Source organism: Orbicella faveolata, unplaced genomic scaffold, assembly GCF_042242905.1.
Source record: "Orbicella faveolata isolate gen_17 unplaced genomic scaffold, um_ofav_v1 contig_36, whole genome shotgun sequence".
NCBI lineage: Eukaryota > Metazoa > Cnidaria > Anthozoa > Scleractinia > Merulinidae > Orbicella > Orbicella faveolata.
This window is the reverse complement of record NW_028301565.1, coordinates 12,740,445-12,753,444: the sequence shown is the minus strand read 5'-3', so window position 1 is coordinate 12,753,444 and position 13,000 is coordinate 12,740,445. Positions and strand designations below refer to the sequence as shown.

At 38.2% G+C, this 13,000-nt stretch overlaps 1 protein-coding gene across 4 annotated transcripts; it reads left to right on the top strand.

Moving 5' to 3' along the window:
- Nucleotides 1-10: 10 nt before the first annotated feature.
- Nucleotides 11-12,780, top strand: LOC110064134 (pre-B-cell leukemia transcription factor 1-like). 4 transcript variants are annotated; one of them, XM_020771133.2, is made up of 13 exons: nt 11-95; nt 252-647; nt 832-905; nt 5,183-5,415; nt 5,529-5,719; nt 6,278-6,413; nt 7,123-7,276; nt 7,744-7,922; nt 8,258-8,335; nt 8,490-8,612; nt 9,254-9,319; nt 9,794-9,833; nt 10,193-12,780. In XM_020771133.2, exons 2-13 carry the CDS (start codon nt 472-474, stop codon nt 10,369-10,371), a joined length of 1,629 nt encoding a protein of 542 aa, XP_020626792.1. In that variant the 5' UTR covers nt 11-95; nt 252-471; the 3' UTR covers nt 10,372-12,780. The 4 variants fall into 4 exon arrangements, with proteins under 4 accessions (XP_020626792.1, XP_020626791.1, XP_020626794.1 ...); XM_020771132.2 differs by having other exon boundaries at nt 8,255-8,335; XM_020771135.2 differs by lacking the exon at nt 8,258-8,335 and having other exon boundaries at nt 8,520-8,612.
- The last annotated feature ends 220 nt before the right edge of the window (nt 12,781-13,000 follow it).

Genomic DNA, 13,000 nt, shown 5'->3' with positions numbered 1-13,000 from the left:
ACATTTTGGGGCGTCCCTTTGTTCCCGTCGCATTTTCAAGCAGAAACAACATTTTGACGCTCTTGGTTGGCTAAGAAACCACAAACCGAAGAAAGGTGAGCTTTGAATACGAAGCCAAAGCTTTGTGACCTTCCTCTGATGAATTTTACATGAAGGTTTTTATGCTAATTGAGCAAATCCAGCGGTGTCAATCATTCGCGTTCTTCTCACGCACCAAAAGATATTGACACGTCTGTGCTTCAATTCAACAGATCGTTGAGTGGCAGATTGGAAACACGACCGCCAACCGAGCGTAACACTCTGTGAAATATAACAGCCATCACAGTGTTGTTGCTTTGAAACTCCAAGAAACTGACATCATCTTGAGCTGCAGTTCGACCGGCAGTGTAGTGTGGTGGGCATTCCAACCTCGAACGCGCGGACATCTTGGATTCAAGGTTTATTTGCCAACAGCCAAATCTTTGCCGCGCTATGGAAGGAAATGTGATGAATTCGGTGCAAGTTCCCATGTTATCGGGTCAGCAAGCTGCACTGGAGCAAATGAAACCTCCAGAAGAAGGACCGGACGGTCGTAAGCAGGACATCGGTGACATTTTACAGCAAATTATGAATATCACTGATCAGTCCCTGGACGAAGCTCAAGCGAGGTGAGTGAAATCGAATACTACGTTGTCGATTTCGCGTTCTCTCCTCTCACTGTGTTTGAGTCTGTAGTGACATGAGCTTGTTCAGTTCACTCTTATGTATACTATTAACTGTCGATCTTTTGACTGCACGCCTTATGGCTTATCATATGATAATGCATTGTTTTCCCATCACATATCCATTTAGGAAACATGCTCTGAACTGCCATCGCATGAAGCCCGCCCTTTTCAACGTCCTCTGCGAGATCAAGGAAAAAACAGGCGAGTAATGACAGCTTTGTAAGGCACGTGTTTATTTTCCCCTGATGGTCGATGCACAATATTTAAGTCTTACTACAATCACTTTCCACACTTTCTTCCAGTGGTATTCAATAAACTTCTCGATTTTGTTTGTACCTTGCATTGTTCGATGGAACGATTCATCACGAAAGGCACGAGGTGTATTTTCTTTAGTGTCGAATCGCTCGATCGAAGGCCTTTTGATTTTTTCCTGTTGGTATATAAGCTTAATCAAAACCTTACAGTTTCATATCATTAAACACATTTTTTCCATCAAAATAATACGCTGTGGTGTCATTTAGTACTTTATTAAACTCAACTTCATGTGAACATGTGTTTTCTAACAGGATCTCAACATTGTTATTATCAGTAGAAATTGATAACGCCTTTCCAGTCGTTTAAACATGCTTTTTCTCGAAGAGTAGGGGCTGTCAATGTATTGATTTACGTTGATCGTACTGATAAATTTTCTCGGTACTCGGCAGGCAGTTTTGGTTCATATTGTTCTCTTGATTGCTCGCATGTAGCGATTAAGAAGTGAAAGGTGGTAATTATGGAGAGTGTTGGGTGTTATTTTGGTATCGGCATAATAGGTCATTGGTGAATGTTTATTGTTTGTCTTCAGCCTTCCTTTGGGCAAACAATAGACTCCCCAGCTATCCAGAGATAATACCTTTGTCCTGGTTCTTTACATCCAATAAATATCTTCTAGAACAATGTTGATCTCTTAAATAAAGACTAAGGATCCTCTTTTTATAGGATATTTAGTATACAACAAGGCTGCTCAAAGATACCTTGCAATTTTCTGATTTTGAGGTCAAAGTTAGATTTGGTTTTATACACATCAAGCCATGCGTAAAGGCACTTTTCAGTAGAAAGATAAAGTTGGAGACTGTAAGGTATACAACATTTCACGTGCGCAACTGTTTTGCTTTTAGTTGAGATTGATGGCACAGTTTGACGAAAAGTTTTTTAGCATCCCGTGGGTGAGAGCTGTAGGAAACTCGTAGAGCAGTGCTATACACTGACAGCACTGACAAAGTTTGTTCTGAAATTAGATATAATCATCCAGGAAACTCCTGATACAACTGTCAGCAATCAGGACAAAATACCAGATGATGGCTAAAATCCTGAACAAGACTTGGCCTTAATTCCTGTAATTTTGCCCCTTGGTAACTCAAGAAGTATGGATTTAGACTATTAACTGACAGTCAGTCAAAGGGCAAATTTCTATGGAGCCAAGGAGAGCATAATTTTGTTGTCTAATTAATATTATTACCTGTGTCGGGTGGAAGTTACTGATTCCGATACTGCAATACTGACACTTTTCCTTTGGGCCCATGAAATAATAATGTGTTTCCCAATGTCATGCAAACACTCTGGAAACCTGTGCTGAAAGCTTTCTTAGTTCCTGCTTGACATGGGTCTACATGTATGATCATTGGTATTCTGAAATAACTGATCAAAATTACGTTGATCACTTGTCTGTTTCCAGAGTTTCCAACCAGAAATAAAATTTTAAACGCATATTGTACATTCATCCACCATACTGTGGTCCCATTTTGGAAAAATCATTGATGAAAATATTTCAAGAGTAATGAAAATATTGATTTGTTTTGTGACACTTTCAGCCAACTCAAGTTTTAATATCACCTGTGTTCGGTAACACAGGAAGTTGGAAAAACCAGAATTTTTTGATGTCTTTTCTGTAACTAGGGTACATTGAGAGCCACACACTGAATGAAAATCTGCATTTTAACTAACTGGAAAAACTTGATTGTTTAAATCCATAATTTATTTCTTAAAATTACCAAAATGGGGCAAGCTAAGTACTGTACAGTACAAAAGAAAACAACTTTTAGTAAACAAACCTGTGAAATGACAGGGCACCTATTCATAATCCTTTATCTTAATGGCGACTGCTTCTGATAAAAATGAAACACTGGATCTTCCAGGTGGAGTATAAATTAAATGTCTTGGCATTTATTTTGAGAACCAGCATTTATTTGAACCCAGCCTTCATTTGTAATTGGCTTTCCATGTTAAATTAGTTCATTTATGTTGCTCATTTAAACTAAATATGATCCATATAATTATTGTTCCAAATTCTGCCATCTTGTGTTCAAAGTCAAGTGACTTGATGAAGAAAACGTTGGTGACTTTTTATCCATGCTATGTTGATGTTATTTTTTAAAAATGTTTGTTTAATTCAGTGAACTTAAACTATCAATGACCAAAGCAAAAACACATTAGGTTGTAAAAACAATTCCCTGAAGAAGTTTCCTAGTAAAATGAACACAAGATCTATGTGCTTGAGCTTTAAATAAGCACTTCTGGCTTTAAGCTGATGAAGGACTCTCTTGCGTAATTAACACCGTGCTTGAATAAACTGCAGGGGCCAAACAAATACTGGGTCTACCAGGGGTGTTTAATATGGCATACAGAATTGATAGAAATCTCTCTACTGTTAGTAATATATGCATTTAGTATAATTTCCAGAGGTGAATATAAGAATTGGACATTCTGATTGGTCGAAAAGCTCATCATATGACACTATATTCACCCTGCTAGAGCTTGGTTACTAAGCTTGACATCTTTGCCATCTCGGCAAGTAAACATGGCAGACGGTTGCTGAATGAAGTTTTTATTTATTCGAAAGACATCACTCCAAGTCCAGGATATTTGAAAGGATGGAGAATTTTCAAAATGACTGCTGTCACCCGTGGACCAAAAATCTTTTCAAGAACTTGTATTCAATGCTTTTGAGAATCGTAAACACAGTTGTTGCGTCGATCGCCAGCAGGTCTGATTGATTGACCGAAATTTATTTTTCTTCAAACTAAAGCTACTCATGTTTAGGCGATGATGACAACTGTGAATGAAGGCAACAATGATAAAACAGAGGTACCTGATGAATTTATTTTTCGTAGTGTTTAGCTCGTTTGTTTCACTGCTGAACTCGATGAGTAAATTGATTGACAATTGATATACGTATTATTGAAACTACGGCTGCATACGTGTTTGCACACGAACAATTGCATCTGTGTTTTTATGTTTCAGTCCGTTATTTTGTAGTCCTTGATATTCACCTCTGAAAATTATACTAAAACAATTATTCGCCTCAGGCTCTGTGAACATTGGTGAATATATATTCATCTCGACTTCGTCTCGGTGAATATTCACCAATGTTCACTTTGCCTTTGGCAAATAATTTTTAAGTATTTGTTTTTTTTTCATTTTGAGCTATTTGCCAGCCCTGTCAGTAAGTTATTTGTAGCCTGGTTCACCCTGGAATTTATTAATACTGACTCAGGGTTTTCAATAAGTTTTGAAATAGCCGTCTCAGCTAACTAAAGTAGGCGGCAAACTGATGAATTATTTTAATAATTTGAGTGAAAATACAGACAAAGTAGGCGGTGGTAAGAGGTAAATTCTGACAAAGTAGGTGGCGATTTTCAGTGGTTGCCAGCTTCTAATGAAACCCCTGCTGACTAGTAACAAATCCTGTGCTGCCGACTTCATGCACTGTTATCCTGCTACTAAAATTGTTCTGACCAGGCTGTATTTGTACATAGTAATTAACAATAGACTGTTTTTGATATATTAAAATTCAGCTTGGCAGTGAGGCTTAGAGGACACAAACAAAGGGAACTGAATGACATGTTTATTCATTTCTATTGTTTGTGTCCTCTAGGCCTCACTATCAAGCTGAATTTTAATATGTCGAAAGTGACGTATTATTGGATGAGGTACAGTGAAATATCATGATTCCTCAGTGGTGAGCAGATCTATAAATTATTTGCTGAAGCTGAATGCTGAGGCAAATCACTGATCTGCAAGACACTGACAAATCACAACATTTTACGATAACTGAGTTCAGTAAATGTTTTATCATTTGATCACCAAGTTTGTTTTCATATTTAAATCACTCTTTGACATCTGCCGTTTCTCACACTTGAAAGAGCATGGGTACAATTATGCAAGAGCAGAATGTTATTTGTGGCAAGACACATTTAGATGGTATTGCAGTTCAAGAGCAGCCCATGTATTATTTTGAAGGCAGTTACATGTATTTGCAGGTCACATGGTGGGCTTAAGGCCAGTGAAAAGGAAGGGAAAAAAATGCATCAAGTGATAATATTGGTTATCATAAGTCAGGCATCATTCCTGATGGGGGTACCCTCATTAAATGTTATAATATATAGGACAGTTTAGGTACAAGGTTCAGAAGCAATAGCAGTATTTTTTCCTTGGAACAGTTCTCAGTATCCGTGGATCTCAAGAAGATGAACCACCTGATCCTCAGCTGATGAGGCTAGATAACATGCTCCTTGCAGAAGGTGTGGCAGGTCCTGAGAAAGGAGGAGGGTCTGCAGCGGCAGCAGCAGCTGCAGCTGGGGTTCACGAGAATCAGGCAGAACATACGGAATACAGGGCCAAGTTGAACCAAATAAGACAGATATATCACACAGAACTTGAAAAATATGAACAGGTATTTCATTGCATACTGTCTATCATTAGGCATGAGATAACTTGTAAATGTAGCATGTACACTTTGTAACCAATGTGACTTTGTTATTGTCCTCTTAATTATTTCTCTTTCAGGCTTGTAACGAATTTACGACCCATGTTATGAATTTGCTGAGAGAACAGTCAAGAACACGCCCAATCTCTCCCAAGGAAATTGAAAGAATGGTCAATATCATTCACCGCAAATTCAGCGCAATTCAGATGCAGCTGAAGCAGAGTACTTGTGAAGCTGTTATGATTTTGAGGTCAAGGTTCCTGGATGCAAGGTAATAATTTATGTCAGTTTCTCCATGAGAAGAACAAAAGTACTGTGAAACCCCATTAAATGGTCACCAATGGGGTATGAAAATTTGGCTCTATTAATGGGGTGGTCATATTAACAGGGTAGGGCCAAATTTCTTGATTGGCCTAAATTGAGTGATGTCTTAACAGATATTTCTAAATTGCTCTCCTAAACAACTGTTCTTTAATAAGCATCCAGAATGCAGCTATAATTAAAAGAAATTGAAACTTCAGTCAGTACATACAATAATGAGCATAACTGGTTTGAGAGGCCATATAAATGGGGTAAAATTTTATAGGATTATGCAGGTTGGGATTTCAGAATGTGGGTTTTCTTATAGGAAAATGAATAGGTACTGTGCCAGGACCATAAAAGTGGCCGTAATGACAAGGTGACTGTATTAACAAGGTAACTGTAAGGTGGGATTCCACTGTAATCAGCTACAGGAAATTGTGATCTACCTCCAAATTCTCAGAAAGAAATCTGTAGAAACCAAATTTTTTTGTGTTCTAAACTGAGATCAAACTTGATTTGTTTCTAGGAGAAAACGAAGAAACTTCAGCAAACAGGCCACAGAAATCTTGAATGAGTACTTCTACTCACACCTGAGTAACCCTTACCCCAGTGAGGAGGCCAAGGAAGAATTGGCAAGAAAGTGTGGCATCAGTGTTGCACAGGTACCGGGTAATGAGTCAGCTGGCTGGTTAAAATACCGTGCAATATACTGTAGCTCAGAACTGTTGGTAATCAAAGTGCAACTTTGTATTTTGGGAGGTCAGGGGAACAACGATCATGAACAAAGAAGGTTCTGCCACACCTTCCATGGCAGGATGGTTTAGATGAAATCAGAAATTGACTGATATAGTGACAGCTTGAGGAACCTTTATGAGCTGATATCCAATCTTATTCTCAACGTGGATTGAAGAGTGCTACACAAGCAAAGATGCCCTAAATCCATGCTAATGTATCTACAAGTCATTCATAGGTGGTTTTTCCAAAAGTTATACTTCCCGCTTCTTTGAGTTTTGCTTTTGTGATATCACAACATAAAGTTACATGTGAAAATCTTGAGGTTATCTCTTTCAAGATGACCTGGTTAACTTCATTGTGTTGAGCTTGGGAATAAGATGGTGACATGTGATGATAAGGGTGACAATAAGGGGAAGGGCATTTGTGATGTGATAGAAAATTATAAGTGTATTTGGACAGTGTGCCCTGCACTGTGAAAATTAAGATTGTCTGACTGGCCATAAGGATACATTCTTTATAGGAAACTTGTAGCTCTGTACTGTATCATATCCAAACTTTCTTTTGTATTAGTTGAAAGTTAAATGTGGCTGACAATATTTTATTGTACATATATTATCTCTTTCTTATCTGGTATAGATATCAAACTGGTTTGGCAATAAGAGAATCAGATACAAGAAAAACATTGGAAAAGCTCAGGAAGAGGCAAACATGTATGCTGCTAAAGCTGCCTCAGGAGGTGGGCCAGCTGGGCAAGTTCAAGGACAGCAAGGAGTACCATCCTCTGGTCAAGGTGTGTATGGCTTTTTCAAGACATCACTAAGGCTGTTTGTTGGATGTTCTTTATATACATGTTCATGTATGGTGCACACAAACAAGTGCCTAGGTAGGGCAACCAGCATTTGCTTGCTCTCATCTGACTGTGTTGGTTGCTAGAGGTACATGCAATGTACGTTGTACACTCTGTATGGTCGGTTTCCGGTGAAGTGATTTGAGTTGCGAATATTGCTTCTCTCCTTGGATGGGATCCTAGTCTACATTAAGTCTATCTCAGTTTAACCCCAAACCCAATTTTCAGGTACAGTATGTTTGTTACACTGTACCTGCACAGTTCACCACTGCCTATAAATTTAGCTGGTTGGTTGGAGAGAGGCACAGTGAGAGTGGAATACTAATAATTAGAATGACAGTGAGTGTAAAGGAAGTTTGCTAATACAGGGAACATTTTTTTATGAATTCTCCTATACTCTTTATTTTTAGGACAATACCCAGCTGGTGCAGTGGCAGGAAGTCCAACAGGGGTGGCCCCATCATCACAACACCAGATGCCAATCACAAGTCAGCCACAGGCCGACATGTATGGTGTGCAAATGAATGGGAGTGGTATGGGTGCAGAGTACCAAACAGGAACTAATGTGGGTGCTAATGTCCAGTCACAGGTAAAAGAAATTGCCTCTGAGTCAGCTATACTGTAAGTCTAACCCTTCGGCAGTAAATTATATTTTGATGTTTCGATTTCCCCCAAAACGTAAGTACAGATGTACTGGCTATCAGAATTCCATACTTATGGCCTACTGCAAGCTTGTATATTGGTTGAGCACAACCTAGCTGTCCTTTGTCATTCTTATGTGCTACTCAAGGTAGATGGCAATAACTAGAAGTGAAGTTCATTCCTTTCCCATAATTTATACAAGCTCATTGAGCTGAAAAAAATGTACTGTCTTTCATTTTTTATTACTACATATGATGCTTTTGACATCGCTGATCCTAGCAGTATGAAGCACCCCGTGTCAACAAAAACCTAGTAAATGGCCCAGCTAATCATTGGCATGGATCTCACAGAAGCTCAGTGGTAAGGGCACCCAGTGCAAATCCTGTTGGGGACTTGTGACGTGATTGTCATTTACTCACTGAGCCCAGAAGTTACCGTATTTCGTTATTTATCATGTATATTATTCACTAAGTAAAATAAGCTTCTTCAACCAGTTGTCATTATACCACTTCAGGTACCAGGTTTGCGTCATGTTATTTCCCAGGCTGCTACAGGTTATATTGATCCAGCAACTGGACATATGCAACCTCATGGACAGGGACAGGTGTATCATGAGCCACATCACCTTCACCACCAAGTAAGTAAACAACTATGATGGCAACAACAACAGCAACAGCAACAACAACAATTTCTATTTTTTGATAATTTTTTTTTCTGATTTGTGGAGGACATCATGACCTGGCCTGGGTTGTTTGAATTGTGGATAGCACTATTCACCATTAAATCACAATCCAGCAGATAGCGTGGTTTGTTTTGTTAATACTTATCCACTGGATAGTGAGTTATCTGGTCGATAGCGTTATCCAGCCTTTGAACAACTAGGGTGTGATGGTTAGTACACTGGACTGATAGTGCTATAGATTGTCTTCTCTGGGTTTGAATGCTGGCCTGAGTATTTGGATTTGCCAGTTTTAGTTTGTGCATTTTCTTTTTTAAGATCTGGGAATTTTAGCAGCCAATTTTCAGTGGGGTATATATCGTAGTTAAATTTGATTTCATTTATTTGTGGCTCATTTTCTCCTAGTTAGTTAACTGTTTTTTGTTTTTATCCCAAGCCAATAGTTTATTATTCTTGATGAAGTATAAATTGAAAAAAAAATTAACTAACTAGAAGAGAACAAACCAGATCTGGTTTAAATAAAAAATTAACAGAGATAAAAAATTAGCTACAACATCCTCTATTTATTATTAGAAATCTTTGTTGTCTCTATTTTGAAGGCAAGAGGATTTAATGAACTCTTTGACTCCATAAATGTCTGGGCTGGAAAATCTGGATCTGGGAAGGTATGATGCATGTACATTAGCTGTTACTCTCTCACAATGTATACATGTACATCTACAATTTTCCGTGAAAACGTTGTGTTTTGTTATTGTTTTGGCTAGCAGTAATAAAATGTCAAATGTTGTCATTTTCTCAGGTTTGTTCAGATCTATAAAATAATAAATTTATTATAAGCTGATTGCCAGGTTTTGCTACAGACTGTTTCCTGTTTAATTTCACTGCAGCTTAAGTTGTGTGTATAACTGTAAGGATCAATAATGTCTTCATATCTTTCTCTGCAGTTTAAACTAATTGATCTTTCATATATTTACTTGTAGACTGTTTTCTATAAAAGCACTTGTGTAATGTCCAAATTTAGAACCCAAAATAACTAAAGTCAACTTTGGCCTGCCTTCTAAACTTCTATTGCTATATCAATTCTGGCAATTTCTGTTTGCATTTAAATAAATTTCTCATTTGTTCAAAACATTTTTCAGAGTGGAGAACAAAGAAAGAGAGGTCAAAATGGCAAATCAGGTGGGGAAAATCTTTGAGAGGGGGTATAAATATACATGTGTATCTCTTAGTATTTTGTTATTTAAAAGGGTTTGTTTTAATTTTCTTGCAAGTTGCAAGCCTTTCAAAATTGTGGAAACATGAAGAGGATTGTGTATTCAAATAATGACTGGCCTGTTAAAACTCAAAAAAATTACCTAGCACAAATTAAAGTGGTGGGTGTGGCTGTTTATAAAAGGAGGTCCCATCTTCTCGTCCATTTGGTCCTCAAGGTAGAGGAGCCCCAAAAGTCACCTCTCATGAGTCCTGAAATATGCCTTAGCCGACTCTCACATAAAACAATTTCAACATTGTTTGTAAAACTGGTTGTAAAATTGCAGGAAGTCGCAGTAATACCCCCTCAGACACCTTACCAGGCTCCCAAGAGGACAAAGATGAACAGGGAGGCCCAGAGTTCTCCAGTCTCCAAGGGCTGAGTGACATGGCCAATGCTGACTTTGACTCACGAGGGAATGACAGGTCTAGGGATGAGCCGCCATCAAAACGAACAAAGATGTGAAAAGTGGCAAGGAGAAGAAGGGAATTAGGAGGACGGGCTGAGGGTTTTCCTCAATTGAACTGAAGAGAGGAAACTAGTGAATATTATGGAGATTTCAGGTTGTTTTAAAAATGTGTGATTTAGGAAAGTGTTGTGATAGCTGAAATGAACTGAAAGAGGTGAATGTGTCTCACATCAGATATGCCACTGAATTTGTGGTTCAAAACTCTCAATTCAATGTGAGTCAAAGGAAAGTTTTGCTAATTAATTTTACAACGTTTGCCATAATTACTTTAGCTAAGCTACCACATTCCCTTGCTTTACTGGTCTGTGGCAAAAAAATTGGGGTCGACAAATGATTGGTAATATTCTAGCAAGCTGTAGTCTGTTGTACCAGTGAGAGTGAGGGCCCACTGGTTAATGTCCTCTGTTCTAAATAACTCATGATCAGATGCTTAGTTTCTACTTTTAGATTATAAGCAGCTGATTGATCTATTGCTGTATGGAAGGCCAAAATGTGTTGAGGAATATTATTGACGGTGATGTATTTATACCATGCCACAGAAGATAGAGCCAATCACAATACAGGAAACCCATTGTATACTTGTAGCCTTCCCGTCATACACTGAAGTGATGGTGTTGGCCACTGGACTATCTATGGCATGGTATAACATAGTTATGCTGTGCTTTTGAGTGATACACCATGGAATACCCCACTTGCCACTTGCATTGTCTTGGTATACACACTCGCCTAAAGGCTTGTGTGTATACCGAGGAAAATTGCACGTGACTTGTGGAGTATTCCATGGTATTCCACTTGGAAGTGTTGCTTAACTAGTATTAGGTAGTTACTGCTGGCATGTTAAACTTACAAATATAGAGGGCTGATGGTTTATCATGTCAGTCCCTGGCTAGAAATGGTAAGGGCCTTCAATCAATTGATATTAGGTGCCTGCTTAGTTATTGACATTGCAAGTGTATCTTTAGCTCAAGAATACCTAGTAAGGGGGGCTGGGGTAAAAATGTCTTCTAGTTACCCTCCCTTTGGCCTCTTGCATGGAAGAGGCTCGTCAGACAATCTTTCCTCTCCAACAAAAGGGAAAGAGTACGTGACAAACCATTGGAACGTCTGCATAGGAGGCTACCCTTCGTTTTCTTTGGCTGAATACTCGACTCGGCAGTGCCTCGTTGACTATTCACTCATGGAAAACGTGGGCTCTTATAGATGATTGTAGATTAAATTACTTGACAGTAAGGTGTTTTCTGTACACTTACTGACATTTATTGCAAAGAATTATATCTTTAGTGATGTTTTTTCATCAAGACGACCCGGGAAAATAGTTTGTAAATGGTCACTGTGACAAGGATATGCAAACAGGCGGTACATCTCACATATTAAGAGAAACTGATTATTGAATTTCGTTCATAAGAAGGCTGCATAAGTATGTACAAAATCTCCTTAATTCCAATGACTAGACAAATGTAATCGGAACCTCTGCCGAGGATCTAAAACTGGCAAAATTCCTTTTCCAGGTGCCTTTTTGTAATTTAGTATTCTTTAAACTTTTTTTTTCTATTTTTTTTGCCTTTTGTAACTAAGCAGCACCCGAGTTCTTTCAAGAACTAGGAACACAGATCCGTTCAAGAACGAAGTTCTTAACAGGCGCATTCCAGTGGACGGTGGTTCAAATAGTTTTGTTTTTGTTTTAGAACGTTTTGAAACTCAGTTCTCTGGCTGTTTTTTTTTTTTTTTTTTAAGTCTAACGTAGAAGCCAGTTGTATCATTTCACAGGGGCTAATTCAAGAATACGGTTACTTTGTATATGTGGAATTTAACCCTTCTACCCCAGCAGGAAAAGATTTGAAGCACCTGATGATACTGTTCAATGGAATTCATATGAATGGTCGCACCTTACGGTTTCTTGCAAAAACGTGAAAGTACTCCACGGTTTCTTACCACAGACTTGAAAGGGGTTAAAAGTGATGGGGTCAAATCCATGGTACTTTTGGGTGACGAGGATCCATTGTTTGTAGAGAGCACGATAAGAAAAATTTAACTAGGGCTAAATTGTAGTCGACAGACGACTTTGGTTGGGTACGAGTGCTTGGTGAACGACTTTCATTTTTTCCCGTGTACACCCCTGTTGTTTTAATTCACATAGCCCGCCTAACATTCACAAAATAGGTATACAATAATTATAGAAATACATATTTTATTAAGGACAAAGTAACAAGTTTTTGGCTTCAAGACGTAAGAAACATTGAAGTGTAATTTTACATTATTTTGTTAGTATGTCCATACAAGCTGACCAATAGAAATTTTTAGGTAAATATATTATAATTTTATGATGTCATTTAGAGGTTGTGTTTGGTAACCCGCCAAGTTGAAGATTAGTTGGTGATTAAACTTCACTTGTGAAGTCTGAAAAACAGTGGTGTTGTTGAGTACTAATATCTTGTGTGAATGGTCGTGAAAGCCTGTTCCGCAAGTCGCAAAGACTAACCTTGGAAAATGATGGCCATGCTTCAATTGGCTGGAAAAGGTATCATTTAATTCTTGTCACTCGCTTCTTCAGAAGCGTTGAATTAAGGGAGCTCAGTCATAGTTTTTTTTGAGTTTTTTTGGCCAAGTACAAAATAACCTTTAAAC

Bases quoted from the DNA above. Each gene is read 5' to 3' on its own strand.
- LOC110064134 (XM_020771132.2), top strand. From the start codon at position 472: ATGGAAGGAAATGTGATGAATTCGGTGCAAGTTCCCATGTTATCGGGT. The intron at 906-5,182 runs GCGAGTAATGAC...TCCTTGGAACAG, and splicing joins CGAGATCAAGGAAAAAACAG to TTCTCAGTATCCGTGGATCT. The intron at 5,720-6,277 runs GTAATAATTTAT...ATTTGTTTCTAG, and splicing joins TCAAGGTTCCTGGATGCAAG to GAGAAAACGAAGAAACTTCA.